Source organism: Thermobia domestica, chromosome 12 (genome assembly GCF_964235325.1).
Source record: "Thermobia domestica chromosome 12, izTheDome1.hap1.1, whole genome shotgun sequence".
In the NCBI taxonomy this organism is placed as follows: domain Eukaryota; kingdom Metazoa; phylum Arthropoda; class Insecta; order Zygentoma; family Lepismatidae; genus Thermobia; species Thermobia domestica.
This window is the reverse complement of record NC_137465.1, coordinates 53,229,181-53,248,584: the sequence shown is the minus strand read 5'-3', so window position 1 is coordinate 53,248,584 and position 19,404 is coordinate 53,229,181. Positions and strand designations below refer to the sequence as shown.

Below are 19,404 nucleotides of genomic sequence, written 5' to 3'. Positions count from 1 at the left end.
CAAGCAATATTCTTAATCAGTCCTCAAGGAAAAAGAGCGCATTCCTCAATGGTAAAAGACTCTTCTCTGTTACGGAGTCCCCGGTTCGATTCCAATCAAAGTAATTTTGTGGTGGACAACATTGTGTCCACGGGGTTTCTCTACGTTCTATCGATTTTTCCCACATTGTTGTTCCGCAGTTTCATTCATAATCAGTATCTTTCATCGGATGGTATGGTACTCAGTGGTAGAGTCCTTAGCTCTGGTGTGTGTGGCCTCTACTTCGATCCCTGGCCAAGTAAGCTTGTGAGGGAAAACATCGTGACCGTGGGATTTCTCGTGGTACTCCCGTTTCATCCCATATTCCCATTCTAGCAATTTTTCCATCATCATTCACTTGCTCTAATCATTTGTCTTCCTTAGCCTAAAGGACATAATCGTGAGACGTTAAACTGAAAGTATTTTTTACTAAGTCAGCAGGACAATACCATAAAAGCAGAAGAATTAATTAATTTTTTCCTTAATCGACAAAGAGATTGACACGAGGGCCAGTCTACGACTCACGCTAATGTTAAGCAAATCTTTGACTCAATGGGAACTGATAGGGAAAGTATCTCAGCTGCAAATTGTTAAAAAAAAATTTAAAAAAAAAACCCTTAACCACTTGCCAAGTTTGCTTCGTTTAGACAGACAGCTCATGACTGTTCGTAGAATACTGTCTGATATTGGTATTCTCTGCCTAATTGTACTATAGCGTTACACTATATAGCCCACAGTTCGTTTATTTGTAATCTAATTTACTATTTTACCAAAATTTATTTAAACACTCCATCTTGATATTAGCTTTTTATTATAATACGTAATGAAGGAAACATTCAAACCATTTAAATAACATACATGTAGATTATGCAAGATGGATCCTTTTGTTATATCATATATCACTCGTTGCTATGACAACTAATAACACATATCGTCAGATTGTTATGTTAACAGAACATCAAAACATCAATAATAATATCTGAAGGAAATTAATTCTATTTCTTCTTATATTTTCTTCTTCTTCTTTTAGCTAGCTTGTGCATATTTTAATAGCACATATTGCCCGTAAATACAAGTAAAGATGATAAAAATACACTATATTGTTATGGTACAAAGAAAGGAATCGTTTACAAAATGTTTTTAATAAGAAGAACAGAGATCACGAAATATCAAGAACTGTAGGCATACAAGAATTTGATTCTTAATCTTAATTAAAGACAATATATATATATATATATATATATATATATATATATACATATCAAACATTTTAATAGTATATATATATGTATGCATGTATATGTATATATAAACTCCCTACATGTAACTCCATCCATCTTCGAATTATTACTTAAAAAATAATATATTTCTGACCAGAGTATGTACTTCTTTATTAAATTAAAATAAAATAAGTCGTAACAGTTTCAATAAAGTACCATTATCTTCATCAGACGTTAATTGGCATATATCATTATTAACGTCTGATGAAGATAACGGTACGCTATTGAAACTGTTACGACTTATTTTATTTTAATTTAATAAAGAAGTACATACTCTGATCACAAACATATTAATTATTTAAACTTTCTAACTATACTCATGTTTTTATCGTATCGTGAATCTATACTCTGTCTTTCTTCTTGCTTTATAATCTCTAACTAACTTTCCTTCTATAGCGGTTTGTGTAAAGAAGATAATTTCTTCGCAAGATCCAATTGGCCTTTCTACGAAAGAGGCTGGCTAAAAACGTTTCATTCTCTACTACCCATTTTAAAAAATCTTCCTTTGTTACTCTTTATAATGATATTACTCACTATATTTTTCCGATTTCCCACTATCTGGAGCCGCGGTGGCTCAGTGATAGAGCGTTCACCTCTGGTGCTTGGGGTCCCGAGTTCGATCCTAGCTCCCGCCAAGTGAACTTTGTGGTTGACAAATACCGTGTGCGTGGGTTTTCTCCGGGTTCTTCATTCCACCATTTCATTTATTACTCATCATCACCGTCTCCTTTAGCCTAACCGGCATAACCATGGGACGTAAAACTCAAAGATTTCATTTCAGTTCATTTTTTTTGCACACTATCATGATCAGGATTAAAACCGGAAGTTTTCTTTACAAATTGAATTGACTTTTTCAAAAAAAAAAAGCTTGTCTCTGTATATATTACTGCTTTTTTTGTTCTATAGCTATCAACGCTGAAACCAGAAATATCTAATTTGAACTACTTCCGGTTTCAATAGAGGGATAACGGAGGAGATGGAACCTATTCTTCGGACACTAAATTGTTTCCAATATCCGTTTCTCGGTATCTCTTACGGTTTTTGTTCTGATATCTTTAGACAAATGGACGAACTGACGGACATTGCCGTTCCATAAGAAATCTTTCAGTTTAACGTGCAACGATTATGCCCTTTAGGCTATGGAAGACAGACAATTAAAGTAAGTAAATTATGATGGAAATATGGGTGGAATTAGAATGTTGGAGGAAACCCCAAGATAATCCACGGGCACGATGATATTTATCACAAGCTTAGTTGGCAGGGGATCGAACTCGATATCTCAAGCACCAGAGGTAAGCGTTCTATCACTGAACCTCCGTTACCCCCTATTCCATGAGACATCCGACACTTAGCCATAGTACAGTTCAGAAGTTTAATAACGATAATCTCAAAATCTTAAAATATAATAATTTTGTTTCATGTCACAACATTTTCACGGCAATTTTTGTCCCATCTTTGAAATATGTTTGAATGTTTTGACGTATGAGGAAATTCCTTTATTAGGTAAGGCAAATAATTTTACACGAGGATTATGCACTGTAAAAAAAGAAAAAAAACTAATGAGAAAATGACAAATGTTATTCAAATTAGAAAGATGTTTTGAAATGTTTTGATACGTAAATTTCTTGGAACTTCCAAGAATAATATTAGTCTTAACTTTCTCTTTTATAGCGTTTCTGGTTCTAGTTTGATATCGACCCAGTCTGCGTTAGTCTATGCCAGTAATTTATTTAAAATGTAATAGGGAACTTCTCTAGCACTCTTCATACATTTAAGCAGTTTCAAAAATGAAAAGTTATATATTTCCCTATTTTAAATAAGTAAACATGTTCTTCTTATGATAACGTGTGGTCAAAAAAAAAAAAAAAAAAGGCAAAGGTTTCAGCAAGCAACTCTTTATTATACACTTACAATAATGTGTCAGTGAAAGCATGTAAGTGCAGGACATGTACTGCAGACATAGACATCAATAGATTGCACTATCCAGTCTATGTTTAGCACCTGAGCGCGCCTTCCTATGTATGCCTGAGAAAGAGTTTTGCCAATACTGGGAAGGAAGTTCGGAGAAGGTTTTCTTCCACCTCTTGAGCAGGGTTTCCTTGGAATTTGTTTCCCATCCATTGGCGTAGACCAAAGCCTTATAAGTTGCCCAGATATCCTCAATAGGGACATTCGGAGGTTGCCTTCTTTGCAAACGTACCGAATTCCCAACTCGTCAAGTTTTTCGACAGTTGCCTTCGCATAATGAGTTGATGCCAAATCAGGCCAAAACACGTATCCCTCATTATTTGGGTAATGTTACTGTATGTATGGTACCAGTCGGACCTCGATACACTCCGTTATGTATGTATTCGCGTTGATGGCACCCCCAGAGGTCATGAAAAATGGCTCCGAAGCCCCTTTGGGTCCAGCAGCAAGCCATGCTATCAGTTTTGGGCCAAATTTTGCCTTCCTGTTATATTTGATGTCCGGATTTGTATCCTTTCCCTTCTTCGTGAAGTACTTTAACGGTCTATTGCATTTCAACGGATAGTAACTCTCATCATCCACGATGACATCAAGTGCAAATGGACGTTCTCTGGTTCCTTTGAAAAGAGTGGCGAGCCTTTGTCGTTGTCTCTTTGCCTGGTCCTCGTTGACATTGGGGGCATTTCACTGCTTCCTTTGTATGTACCGCATGCTCTGCACTACTTTTTTCATCGTTGCATGGTGATGACCATACTTCCGTCCCATCCACCTGTACGATACACCAGGCCTTGATGACATTCTGTGTGCAAGGGACCACCTTTGATTTTTATCCAAAGTAATCCTTGGGCGTCCACTTCCCGCATTCCTTTTTGATCCTTGTCCACTCTTGACCCTTCCTATTGTTTTATAAACTCACGACCTGGCACATCCAAGCCCTACGAACTTCTTCACCTCTTCCGTAACTGGAACATCAGGGTGCAGTTCAAGGAACAATTAAACTTTTTTTTGCCTTTCCTCTTGTTCCGACGCAGCCATGGCTCTGCACGTGTCTGTTTCCTTCTGAGTCTTCCCTGTTTACCTGTCAAGATATCACTGTACACGTAGGCGTGGCTACGCCCACCACCCTGTTCCATATACCAGTGTTGCCACCCATTAAACTTTTTTTTGACCACACGTTATACGTTAGAAAATGTGAGAAAAAAAAAGAACGTAAAATAAAAACGAAATTTTAAAAACTTAAAGTATAACATTCGAAGACAGGAAGCTATGCTATCTCTTTCCTGCTATAGACGATTAAAGAAGAAGGGAAGAAAATGGGAAATCAAAACACAAGTAATTTATGCCTAAGTATTGGGTTAATGCAATTGAAATGTCTATTGTGAACCACCCTCTGCAGCACAACCAAAGTACGAACCGAGATAACGCGTAGAGCAACATAATCAGTAAGACTTTTCATTTATATATATTATCATAATATTATTTAAATAATTTATACACAATAATAATTTAAATACAATAAAAAATTAAATACAATCCATAAATTATACGTGTTCCAGACTCAATCAAAATCTTCTGTGTCTCACAAACTCCTTACATGTTCAGAAAACTGGCTGAGGTGCCCAGTGAGTCAGGAGATGTGTTATTGAGATAGTCATGTAAAAGCGTACCACGGAAAGCACATAATTACTAGTGCTTTTCCTTTACTATTTCAAATTTGAACAATCTGCACATCTAGCCATCAGAATTATCAACGATGGATCTGAGCCCGAAGTGATTAATGAACTCACCATACGCCGTTGCTTTAAAAATTTCGTGCTAGTGACTCAATTCTAAAAACTAAGCCTCGAAGCTACCGATGAATATCACATTCTGATGACGTTTTCAGCAAAACTGTAGACGTGGGTCCTCGAAAAAGTGTTTGTGCAATTGCAAACAAGTTATTGTCGTTAAGCGGCAATAAGTAAAGTGGAAAATTTGTACTAATAGAGCTCAAGTAAGGTAACTCCAGTCAAGAAAGATGACCATCTGGAAGTGTGTAGTTCCCCGAGTGTAAGGAATAACATTGAATCAACTAAGCGTTACCCTTTCTAGGAACGATGACTCCTTAGGTCAAAGCCATAGCGTCTCGCACACAACTTTCGCTAAACGAAGATGAAATCTACAAAATCAGCATCGTTCACAACCCTAATTGCATCCCTTAATTACAGCGGTGAACAGAGGGAAAACACGCGAACATGATAGATTAATTACCTCCAAGATATACTTGCTTTTATTTATTTCTTTTAAATTTCGCCAACAAAATACGTTAATTTTATTGAAAAAATATTTTAAAAAATATTTGATAAAACGACAAGATTCAAGGAGTAATTCATGTAAAATTGTCTTAACATCTGCACCAGTGACATCACCAGCAATGCGGGAGGGGGCAATGGGAGGGACGAATAGATTTTTGGGAAGTAGCTAGTTTTGTATACCGTAAAAGATAGTTCTATATCATTTGACTTATGTTCAAAGGTAGGTGTAGACACCTGAGGCACTCAGCATTATTGTGCACAAGCTAGAAAAGTAAAAACTTACATGAAACAAATAGTCAATATTTACCTTGTATTTGCCAAGTCTTTCTACTGTACAGGAGAGAACAGCCTCCCTTCCGACAGGGACTGTTGTGTTTCCAATGGGGAGACTAAACTCTGGCTCATCGCTCGTCCGAACTCCAGGCCATGGCTCTGAAAGACAATAAATAACCAGCAATTAGCATGAGAAGCAAAAACATGCCAGTGTTTCTGTTATCAACAATAACAAATTATGAAATATAACCTCTGTTTTGTATAGCCTCTGGTGTTGTGTTTACGATGAGTGAATGTGAAAAACAGAATTTTAGGGCATCAAAAGTGAATAGTGTTTTCATTTCATCTGTCAGGGTTGCCAGACCAAACGAACAGTATGTATTAGTCCATTTCTGTGTTGGGTTTTAAGTACTAACGTGTTGTGTAAGATTATCGAAATGGCTGTGGGTTGTGACTGTTCTGAGGTGAAAATTTGAAATGAAAAAAGTTCCATCATAGAGAAAACAATATCTACGGGTCGCAGTAGCTCAGTGGTAACGCGTTCACCTCTGGTGCCTGGGGTCCTTGGTTCGATCCGAGCACGCCCTAAGTGAGCTTTGGGGTGGACAAACACCGTGTGCGTGGGTTTTCTTGGAGTTCTCACTTTTTCTCACACTTTCTTCATTCCACTATTCCATCAGCATCGTCTTCTTTAGCCTTGCCGGCATAATCGTGGGACGTAAAACTTAAAGATTTCAAAACAATATATAAACTGTTGACATCCTGTAAAGAGGAGAAAACAGGAAGCCACACAGTCATAAGGCGAGAGAAAGAGTTGCCTGTGTTGTAGAAAGAATTGTGAGAAATTCTATTAAAATCAGTAGAGAGTATGAAAATACAAGAATTGGGTGGCGACTAAGCTAGGATAAACTTATAGCTATTAAACAAGAACTAAATATCTAGAGTTTGACACACAGTCTCCTATATTTGATTCCAAACAACCTATAAAATAATTCTATTTAATAAGCAATAAGATTATATGAAAATAGGCCTATACTTTATTACAAAATGCAGTGTATGCAACAATCACTTTGTCTTCCTGTAAATCCAATATTTTATCTACAATTATTATAAAATAAACACTTCTTAACCGAGTCTAAATCCTTATATCGTATCCACTCTTTTATTGAACTTACTTCTTTCTGTCTGGTGGGTGCTCAATTTGCATTACGCGGTTACCAACAGTGTTCATAGTTTCAGTGAAATTTCTCTAATATAGGGAATTTTTTTTAGATAAATTTATCAAAAAGGAAAGAAGGAATTTTTTCGATAAAACGTAAGAATTCAGGGAAATTCTCGCACTGACTGATTGACCAACCAAAATGCTTAAATTTGTGTTTGTTCTTCAGAAATAAAACAATACGATGACAATAAGGTTTGTGTTTGTGTGTGTTCAAAACAGCATATTTTACACCCATTGTTGGCTGGATGTTCGTGTGTATTTTTTTTTTTCGTAAAAAAGGAAAAGTAGAAACAAAAACCAGATGAACAAAACAAATGTGGTTGGCACCTAAATTAATCTTTATTACATAACTTCTGTCATAGGAATTAGACACTCAACAAACTAGATAGGCCGGTAACCAGCCCAAAAATGTAGGGGGGCGGTAGAAGTTAGGGGGGGGGGCGATCCAACCATGTTATTGTTCATCATCATATTATAGTTCATTTGCAAGTCTATCGTGAAAATGTTAAGGGGGAAGTACAAATTTAGGGGGGGCCAGCCCCCTAGATCCCCATGGATACAGGCCTGAAACTAGGGAAAGTTTGATAAGAAAAGAGAACATTTTGTGTCACTCGAGGGAAATTTTCTTAAAGAAATCTATGAACACTAGTTACCAGTATTTTCGGATTACTACTTTCATCCTTGGTGTATTGAAAGTTTTTCACAAGTTTCTCACTATTATAATCACTTATTGTAGATGTATTATTATTTAAAAAACAGTATTTAATGTTTTACAGGGCATATCAAGTTAGCAGGCATTTAGTTACAGTTAAAATACCATATGATTCCATGTTAAATACTGTATCTTTACGTACTCAGCTCAAGATTGAGTTAAAAAAATCTATGTAACATGTTTTAACTGACATTAGCTTTGCGGTAATAGTGTTTCCTGATAGAAACGATGTTTGATTGGATTAAGTTCATAAAACTTCTTTTGTTTATACAATATTATTTTAAAAGCTCAAAAAGACCCAAAATATGTTACGTACAAGCAGGATCTCTGGCAACATAGGTATCTATGTCTGTTGTGATCAGAATTACAGTATTTAGGGGCAGTTATCATGAGAAAATTAGAAGTGAAAAACGTTAAAATAATGCGAATAAAAGGGCAAAATAAGTGCAATTTTGCAGAATTATTAGTATTTTAACAATTCTTTGAAGATGAAATGTGTTTGCTGATGCTAAAGCTTCTTTCCACATTCAGAGATACCAGTGAGTAACACTTGGTATTAACTTGGAATAGCAACTCTGTAGATGTGAATTCATCAACATTTGGATTCCTCTGAAGATTAATCTCAAGTTTGTCTTAGATACTTTAACTAAAATATTATAATTATTTCCAATACGAAGTAACATTTGGCACACAAAAGTACCTTCGGAGAGTTCGTTTGTGCTCCAAAACAAAACAAAAAAAAATATATGTTTACTTAAAAATAACTCCTAACTCTAGTTATGGTCGTATAACTTACAGAACTTGTCACTAAGGAAGTTACATCGCAAACTTGTTGCCTGTACAGATATCTATGTTAAGATGCGTATACTACTACTAATATTTTTGCTCTTGGTGCATTGTAGTCACTGGTCTATGAATTCGAAAAAAGTACGTGAAACTGATCTGCTACTATTATATTCTAGTAGCAAATCAGAAAATATAATGTCTATATTTTCAAATATACTCATTTTATTATCTATCACAAAAGAAAATGCATGTTTTTTACGGGATAGTGTCTTTTGCCTCTTACTATGATTATGAAATTGGTACGCTAACCTTTCTACCACCTCGCGACTTAATTAAATTTTTAAAGGTTTTCAAAGGCCCAATCCTTAATAAAATCGATAAATACATTATACATTTATCTTTGCAGTTTACACAAGATACTATAGAAATATCACAAAGCTTAACAAAGAGGAGGAAATAAAACTACGTTCTTTCACAACTTGAAACATACGGCTATTAGCAACATGTCTACAGAGTAAATAGATATGTGTTCACGTTATTGCGTGGTTCATTGGATTCGTACAGAACTCCTAACTACAAGATCGGGGTTCGAATCCTTGTCACGCTTTGCTTTTCCATTGATAAGGTAGGACAAATACAAAAAGAAAAATATGATTACAATTTTAGGTGTAATTCGACATTCTGCTTTTTTTGTCAAGTAAAGAGAATGAGGTAGAATTTTTACAAGCATAAGAACCGCTCTAAATTTAAATAAAAACGATGAATAGGTTCAAAACTGAAAACTAAATTGATTTCTCTTCAATTATAGTCCATAAATAGCTTTAATCAACGAGATAGTTTCAGTTATTTTGTGTGTGCTCAAACACATTGGCTCATCTTTACTTCTGGAACTATTTATAGCAAAAATATTATTTTCTTTAGAAATGAAATGCTCATCGTAGGTTCTAAACAAAACAGAGAGCACAGTTCAAACTGTCACTATGCCGTTATATATAAAATAAATGGAAAAATGAATAAATTTATACACAAAAATTCCAAAGATAATGTGACAAACATTTTGAACAATTCTATAATAAATTAATCAATGGCTTATACTAAAATAAACTGCAATCAGGTGCAATGTATTGGAATTTAGCAAGAATATTTGCCATTATATGCTAAAACAGAAGTTTCTTGAATAAATAGTCACACTATACCTTGAAATATACATTTTGAATTAGATTCTCGACAGAATCTGAAATATGTTAAGAACTTTCAGGGACTCAACACAAGTTTGACATCTCAGATCTATAATATAGTTGTTGTAAACTGACCAAACTAGTGATAAATCCAGGGAGTGGCCACACTAAACCAGCTCCTGTTTCCCAATTTGTTTATAAATAAATATAACTGATTAGATTATAAAAATATGTAAAAATGAAAACTTTGAGTTTTACGTCCCACGTAATACCGGTTAGGCTAAAGGAGACGGTGATGATGAAAAATGACAGAAATGTGGAATGAAGAAAGTGGGAGAAAACGGGAGAACCCAGAAAAACCCACAATCACGGTGTTTGTCCACCACAAGGTCCACACGGCGCAAGTTGGGATCTAACCAGGGACCCCAATCACTGGAGGTGAACGCTCTACCATTGAGCAACCGCTCCCCCAACTAATTAGATTATTACTACACCAGATTTTAGATCAAAAGATATGGTTTGTTTTGCAAATATTTCAGGAAGAAGAAGTAACGTCAATGTTTCTGTTAATAGTTGTCGTTGATTTGAGTTTAGTGTCTTGTTCAGCAGCGAGGCTATAAAAGACGTGGAACTACAGTTTAACGTGACATCCGAACTACATAAGCTACCACCGGGAACTGAAGTCCTTTTCTCGAAAAAAAAAAAAAAATATCTGACCGTAGTAAATTCTACCCGTTAGGGTTGAAACAAACCTTGTATTATACTTAGTATTGGGAAGCAGTGATGAATCTGGTTACGAATTTTGTGAGTTGCAAGCAGTCAGAGCTGTGATCTAGTATGACCTGAAGAGACCTAAAGACGATGAAACATCATCATACACATGGAGAATTTGTATGACACTGTTAATATAGTTCTAATACTTAATGTTGATCTATTGGCTAGCGTGAACGTGTACATTACCAAGGAGTTTCGCTTATATGGTGTGACATTCTCTAAATCAATATTGAAACCGGAAGTGGTAATAGATTTGTACTACTTCCGGTTTTAATAGAAAGTTGATCATAGAAATTAATATTTTCTTGGGACGCTTAATCGATTACAAGAAACTGCTTTTCGTTATCTATTAGCATTTTTGCTCTATAGTGATTAATATCAAAACCGGAAATGGTTTATTTCTGCCACTTCCGGCTTTTTAACGAACTCGATTCCTAACTCTGTACCTTCTACATCCTGGCCAAAATGGACGATAATCCATCAAATAGTTCTGGAATATTTTGCCTGTCGGACGGACTCATACACAGGGGAAATATACAAAGGAGATTTGGTATACGAAACTCTTTAATGATAGAATCCGTGCTTCAGCACTTTCAAAAACTCCGATTCCAAAAAGGAAAAGTGGGCAATTTTTGTAATATTTAAATTGTTGGTTTTATATTTATTAAATATTTAGTTCTGCACGGAAAATAGGAACTTTTGCTACTTTAGACAACTCGTACCGTATTTACCTACCGTTCGATTTTATCTTCTCCAGATAGGGAGTTAACATACTGTTTTCCTCTATGTAAAATTCATCCGTTAGCTATCTATGATATCAAAGAAGGAAAGTAAGAAAGAAAAATGTGTAACGAAAAAGGGATTGATTTACCTTCCCACTCAACCTCTTCTCTGCTTCTCTTTTTGACTAGTAGATGGAACCACCACACACGCTTCCCAAACTGTAAAGACTGGGAGTGAAAGGGTGATTTGCCAGCGATAACCACGGACACGTAGTGTGTACGTGCTCGTAGGATATGCGAGAAGTGGAACTCCGTGGATTCGTTTTAAATTGGTTTCACCGGTCAGAGGATCTTGTCTTTTTTTTTTACCACGGGGCAAACGAGCAAGTGATGGAAATAAAAAAATCAAGAATAGCGGAGAATAAATTGAAAGATACGCAGAAGAGAAGATATAGATACTGTTTCATTCTTCGACATGTTTCTCACGACAAGTCGATAATCCACTCCCCCATGTAATACTACTCTCCAAACGTGCTGAGTGCATGTTGAATTTGTTCAAGATTTTGCTTTCCTTTACATGAGAGCTTTTCCTTTCAAATCATGTCGGGTCCTCGGTGGCTCAATGGCACAGACTGACCTCTGGTGCGTGGGTTCCCTTGTTCGATTCATCTCGTGTCAAATGAAAAAACAGGCTGTATATGGATTTTCCGGGATTCTTCCGTTTTTTTACAATTTTCTTCATATCATCCATTATCATCATTCCAGTCTTCTTTCGTCTCCAAGCATAACCATGGGACGTTAAATATTAAAAATATTTCCTCTACTGGTAGTAATCCAGAAGAAATTGTGACAACTATAGTAATGAAGTAAAACTAATATTAATAGTAGAACGTTCTTAGTACCTAGGTAATGTCACAATGTACCTAGGTAATGTACAACGGATCAACTAATTTCCATCATTATACTAATAGTAAATAAGTCCATTAATAACAGCTATCTTACATTATTGTGCTTGATATAGAGAAAGCATTTGATATGGTTTGCCATACAGCACTACTTACTGATTTTTTAAAAAATCTTTTGTCATATAAACATACACGACATGGATCTAACGTACAGATTGTTATTGTTTGAATGGAAATGTCTGGAGTTGTGAATATGTCAGATGTCTAGATGGCAACGATCAGACGGATACTGTAACGCAGGGCTGCTTGCTGGTGTAATAGGGCAAAATCTATATGTATTCTAGGTACAAATATTGTTTCCCAGTAATATCATGTATTCCGAGATGATAGTGGATCCATTCAGACAGCTGGATATGTTGCTGTATGGTTTAAGGAACATCGCAATGAAGTTGATCATCTCTCTTTGGCCTGTCCAATCTCCAGATCTGAAATAATTGAATATCTGTGATCTGTTTTCGAGACATATATCAGGCACAGATTTCCGCCGCTATCCTCTTAGTGGATTGATGCATTGCACGCGCACTGGTATAAGATTTCTCTTGCTACCATCCACGACATCTATGATCCATTCCATGCCCCACTAGAGTTATTCTGAGGGCTGGAGGTAGCAATACGAAATATTAATTTAGAGGTAAGTTGTACTTTCTTCAGGAGCTTTTACTAAATTGGTAAGTAAAGGTATCCAAATAAGTTTTTGCCGTTTGTAATGGCCTTATTGTTCGAGGGTCACAGACATGCTATGACGATAGTCACGTGCGCGCGTCGCGACACGGAGATAGGCAGAGCACTGACCGACATCAGTAGATGCTCGTTGGGCACGCTACAGAGACCTAGCTCGTCAAGTGGCACAGTGAAATGGAGGTGTCGAAGCAACTCATCAGGAGGTGTTTGCTGCATGACTTCAAGGGAGGCGTATCAGCGGCCGCATCACGTCGCCGCATACGCCAGGCGTTCGGGGAGAATGCCGTGAGTGTGCGCAATGCCCAACAGCGGTTTCAAAAATTCCGGACCGGTGATTTGGGATTGAGTGATGAGCCCCGCAGTGGACGACCCACATGTGTTGGATGACGACGCCCTGAAGACAGCTATCGAGGAGGACAGTAGTCATACATGTCAGAAACTTGCCGAAAGGTTTAACGTATCGATGGAAACAGTCAGACTACACCTGCATCGCATAGAGAAGACATACTAGTTGAGTAAGTGGGTACCACATACATTGACAGCGGCCAACAAACGACAGTAAGTTGAAACCAGTTTATCCTTGCTCTCCAAGCACCAGAACACCGATATTTGGTCGATTGATCAGTAGTGGCGAAAAATGAGTCCTTTACAACACACCCAAGCGTACTCGACTTTAGTTGTCGCCACGTGATGCAGTTCCACACACCTTAAGACCACCTCTGCATCCCAAGAAGGTTATGCTGTGCGTATTGTGGAATTATCGCCATGTGATTCATTATGAGCTCCTACCACCAGGCCAAACCATCAATGCGGATGTCTACTCCCAGCAGTTGCAACGAGTGCATCGTGAATTACAGGAAAAGGAACCGTCATCGGTTAATCGCAAAGGTGTGCTGGTTCTTCACGATCATGCAAACCCACACGTGACAAAAAGGACTCGGGAAACCATTCTGCAACTTGGTTGGGAAACTTTGTGTCATCCACCATATTCCCCTGACCTTTCCCCTACAGATTACCACCTGTTTCATTCCCTAGACAATTACCTTCGTGGGAGACAATTTGAAAATGAGAGAGACCTGCGGACCGCACTCACGGACTCCTTTGCTTCCAAGACCGCTGACTTTTACCACCATGGCATTGTACAGTTGCAGGAACGTTGGCAGAAAGTGCTGGATGCAGATGGTGATTACTTCGAGACGTAACTATGAGTATTTTGTGCTACAACGTAGACACTGTGCGGACTCTGAAATCGGCAAGAACTTTTTTTGATACCTTGTATCTGTATATTTGTCGTATTATACATGCAACCATTAGTAACAGTTTCTCATGTACATTTATTCCGCTCTCATGTATCATGGGGATCAACATTGTCGCCATCATTATACAAATTGTAGATACATTTTTGTCAGGAGTATACAAAAATATAAATATCAATATAACAATTTGCTACTTAACAGCATATTTTAAACATATACCTATATAATACAGATTGTTCGAAAAATTGTACAACCCAAACTTTAAAGCATCAGAACTTTTGAACCACAAGTACGACTGAAGTGAAACTTCTTCCCAAGGAACGCCTGTCCGAGTAGATATTTTTGGGATATAAACTAGGGAGGAGAGGATCGACATTCGTCTTTACGAATGCCAGAAACATAAGAAGCTGGTGAAAACTTGTTTAACGAAATGTAAAAACTCACGAAGGGCTAGGGTAGACTATTACATTTTCTTCTATATCGTAGCCAATTTTATGGTGATAAGTCATGTAGCTCTTGATATTTTTTTCTTCCGGATGGACTAACAGAAACGGTATGTTCATATATAGAAAAATGTTGATAAACTTAACTGTAGAAATAGTGTTAGATCCACGAGTAGATTAACCACAAAACCAGCGGCTGTTATTCGCCTAACGCAATTGCAATAATCAAAGCGCGCATTGATATCTCCTGTTTATTCTTTTCGTAGGGATACTGGGAAAGATGTGTAAACAGAGCATCCAGTTGGAAATGATAGGTTTATACTACAGGCGCCGGCTACGTGGATGCTACGGGGCTCAAGTACCAACTGGAGTTTTGCGTTTGAACTAATTTGGAAATTACCTTTCATGACGTGAAAACAAAGTTCATTGAACACACGTTCAATTTTGGACGGGGAAGTAAAAGCATTTAATAACAAATTATCAACATCTATTCTAGATTTAAGGTATATGGTACATCGCTTATCGAATGATACAACATTGTGACAATATAATAATCCGTATTCATAAGCGAGTTTAATTTTGGAGGAGAATTGTCTACATATTAAAATTCCACGTTTATACTATGTTTGAGGCCAAATCCTTTCAACAATGAGAACTCGAAAATCACAACCTCTAGAAACGTGCCGTTTTTGCTGGTAGAATCCAATTTTCTGTATATATATATATATATATATATATATATATATATATATATATATATATATATATATATATATATATATATATATATATATATATATATATATATATATATATATATATATATATATATATATATATATGTGTGTGTGTGTGTGTGTGTGTGTGTGTGTGTATGTACCAGTTTTCATTGAAAATTTTCAAAACACAAATCATGCCTTTCTTCTATTTAGCGTTTCAGGGATCGTTGAGCCCATAAAATTAACAATGTCGCCAGGCCGTTAAAGCCATGTTTCTGTTTAACATCACTCATTACTCCTCCATGATAGACACAAACTCATCCAAATATCTATATATTATAATGTTATGCTTGTTTTGTATGTTTGTTTATTGCAATCCACTATTTTGGGAGTTCTCCCTTTTCACAGTGATCGAATTTGTGGCAAAAACTGTTTTTGAGATTCGTTTCTTTCTAAATGGTAATGAAAGCACGTTTAAGTATTGGTAGATAGTACATTTAATCGTATATTTAACGATTCAAACATAATTTAACAGAAGTTAAACGTTACTCTTCTCCAATTGTGGAAAACGTGAACTCTTGTTAAACTGAAGATCGAATTTACGAGTTACTCTCGAACTCCCTGCTGCCGTCTTAACTCTTTCGTAGGCCAATTTTTTCTACAAGTGATGGAACGATACCTCCTCCATGTTACCAAACACGCACTCAAAACAACCAAGCAACAACAACAACAAAAAAAGGTTTCTCTAGTCCAATTTCCATTTCTATGATGAAAACGACTCTTAGCCAATGGGAATATCGCTTCCCAGTGGAGCAAATAAGAGCATACTTATGTTCCCTTGGCGGGAACTCTTCTTCCCATTGCCCACGAAAGGTGAATTCACTTCTAGTAAAAATAACATCTCAATTACTTCTATTTCAAATGTTAAAGCTGCTTTCTTTGGAGTTTTACGCAAACTTTGAAGGTTTTTTTTTTTTTTTTTTTTGAAAATAACTCACTGTATATTTTGAACTCTGTCCATTGGTTCCTAGGCTTCTTCAGTTAGTTGCCGCATTGCAATCAGCGCGTGTTCAATTACAGCCGGATCATGAATAAGTATCTGATATAAAGTTGGAAGCACAGACTACAAAAGTATTTTTCTTACAAAAGATTTGAGATCTACAGGGCGTAAGTGCAAACCTTTTTCAATCTTGTATTTCATAACCAGTATAATAACTTCTAGTTTGATTTAAATTCTTCTGATTATGTTGACATCAATGCCGCAAGTCTTTGTCGACATTTGGCACAACGTAATCAAGTCTAGGCTACAATATAACCCAGTCAAATTACCAAAGCTGTGAGGAAAAGAGACAAAGTTTCGGCACATGGAAAAGTTAACACTGTTTCTAGCATTACAACGGTTATTTACATTGTCTCTATATGATGTGACAACGTCCACGCCGGCGAAAGTTACACAAACCTACTGTCACATCATGTTCGCTCCTTTGTTCACCTCTAGCATCCTGCAAGCGACCTTGCCTACAACAAGATAAAGCTCCTATTTATACGTCCGAAATTATGGCTTATTGGTTCGATGCACACTCCAAGAATATGAAGACGGTTTCCTGGCCCCGAAGGAGGCCCGATGTGATTATTCAGCAAATCTGGTGTACTGTGGAGAGGAAGGTGTGTGTCCTAGTCTCTCTTCCGATCAATCTTCGTAGATTATTGTGGGAGACTCTACTGCGATAGTGGATCAGAACGTTTCGAGTGTTTTGTGGAGTCCATGCCAAGCCGCATCGCTCTCATCAAGGCAAAAGAGGGTGCTACACTTTACTAGCAAGGTATTTCTAGTTCAGTTGCTTATGAATGTAGACCTCATGCTATAAAGAGAATGCCTTTCATTCTCATAACTTCGTAGAGCTCAATTCATGATTCGAAGATAAACTTCCTATGAAGAAATGAAGTAAATAAGTCGCACGAAAAATTTTTAATTAAGTACTTAGCAATTCATAATTGTATTATTAATTTAATGGAAAGGGTCTTTCCTAGTAAGATAGTGAAATCAGCCCTTGATCCAAATTCGGTCGCTATTGACTCAAACGGTTACCCTTGACCTAAAACTATTTTTTAAAAATTACCCCTACCCCCTCCCCTTACCGAATTATCGTATCATACATGCTCAAAATTGAAAATTTTTAAATTTTGGTGGGGGTGGTCGAAAAAGTTTGAAAGTTTTACAGATTATAGATACTATCTACATACATGGAATACAAAGTAGAAACTGGATGCAATTAGCTAAGGATATAAGTCAGTGGAGAGCTTTTGTGAACGCGGCACTGAACCTGCGGGTTCCATAGGCCATAGAGTTAGTTAGTTAGTTAGTTAGATATTATCTACATGTAAATGTGCAATTTTTTCAAAAGCATCAATGCGTATTTTCTTATTTTATTTTTTATTTTATTTTATTTTATTATTATTATTATTATTATTATTATTATTATTATTATTATTATTATTATTATTATTATTATTATTATTATTATTATTATTATTATTGCGTAAATTGAATTTGATAATTTCCAGCACATTGTCATACTTTAAAGACATTTCAAACGAACAGAAACTGCTTCTAAGAACGTGAAGCAGTACATGTTAAGTATAAATTAGTAATTCGAAACGGAACAGAAATATAAGTTACGTGAGATATGTTATACTACAATGTAGGTTACTTGAAGTATTGTAATCAATATTAAATAGGGAAAATTGTTCATCTCAGGGACTCAATGTACCAGAGGACGTTGCCTGCTGTCCTTCTGAATTTCCTAGCTACTTCTTTCTTCCTTTCAGTGAAGTCTGTTTTCCAAGAGTGATTTACGTGTCATGAATAACTTTATATGGCAACGAAAAAAGTTAGCGGGTATGGTATTTACATTTTTCGTGTATTAACTTGTAATTTTTGGCTTAGAAATTTGAAACTATTTTCTTGCTGTCTATAAGTGTAGGCAGTGGCGTATTTAGGATTTTGTTTCGTGAGGGGCTATGGACAACACGTGAATAAGCAATTAAATTTTTCCTTTTGAGTACAGACAAATTTTAATGAAGTTGTTAATGAGGTTTTCTGGGTGAAAAAAGTCGTCAGACGCGGCCACCTCAAAGATGCAAGGATTGTTACATTTGTTGCATTATACAATCGCCTCTCATTTTATCATGGCTACTCTGGGTTACCACTTTTATCGAACACAGAAGATTTAAAACGTGAAACATTATAAAATATCTTTTATAATCATAATAGTTATTTCTTATTTATACACCAAGTCTATTTACGAATTCAATATGGTGGTTTATAACATTCTAAATCTAGTGAGAGGTCATACAAATTTAGAAAGTACCTCTTAATTTTTTTTCCTATTGTGCCAAGTCAAACTTTGAGTAAAACTTTGTTATTTTCAATTGTACTCTTACTTCCACTTTTTTTACATACTTTACTTATTTTACGTGTTTTTGCGAGTGTTTTATGCGTCATGTAATAGGAAACCTTTTATTACGTGCCATTACCCAACCCTGCTCTATACCAATCTAGAACTTCTACTCATCAGACACAGTACAAAATATGAGAAACATACAGATCTTATGAAGCAAACATCTAAGCGGCAACCTGCTCACTGATTGGCTAACAGATAATCATCTTACAGAAAACAAAATTTGAAACAGATGAATCCATTTTCTATGATTGGCTAACAGACAATCATCTTACAGAAAACAAAATTTGAAACAGATGAATCCATTTTCTTTTGCTCTGCCCCAACAAACGCATACAAACAATCTAATAATACGAACATAAACATTAATTTTTAAGTCTTTTCAATAATGTATCCTACTGATCATCAATTCTAAGTCTCAATTCCAGTTCATTACATTTTTACTTGCGATTTCAATGAATCTTGCTTCTTTCCATTTCCTTATTAACTGTCTGTCGAAAATTTTAATTCCCTTTATTTTTGGTGAAGTAGTTCTACAAATTTACCATTAAAATTATTGTAAGGATAAACGGAAATTTCCGTTTTGCCTTACGATAACAAATCATAAAGGCACCAATATTTGATTGATGTTTTCTGGCATAAGAATCATAAG

General features: G+C 36.1%; 1 protein-coding gene across 2 annotated transcripts in view; it reads right to left on the bottom strand.

The window, feature by feature from the left end:
• LOC145666450 (lachesin-like) overlaps positions 1 to 19,404 on the bottom strand; it is a 1,090,518-nt gene that overhangs the window by 554,239 nt on the left and 516,875 nt on the right. For both annotated transcript variants that reach the window (XM_081733682.1, XM_081733683.1), the window contains exon 2: positions 5,868 to 5,992. In XM_081733682.1, the coding sequence (XP_081589808.1) occupies positions 5,868 to 5,992 (125 nt within the window). The remainder of the gene's footprint in view (positions 1 to 5,867; positions 5,993 to 19,404) is intronic.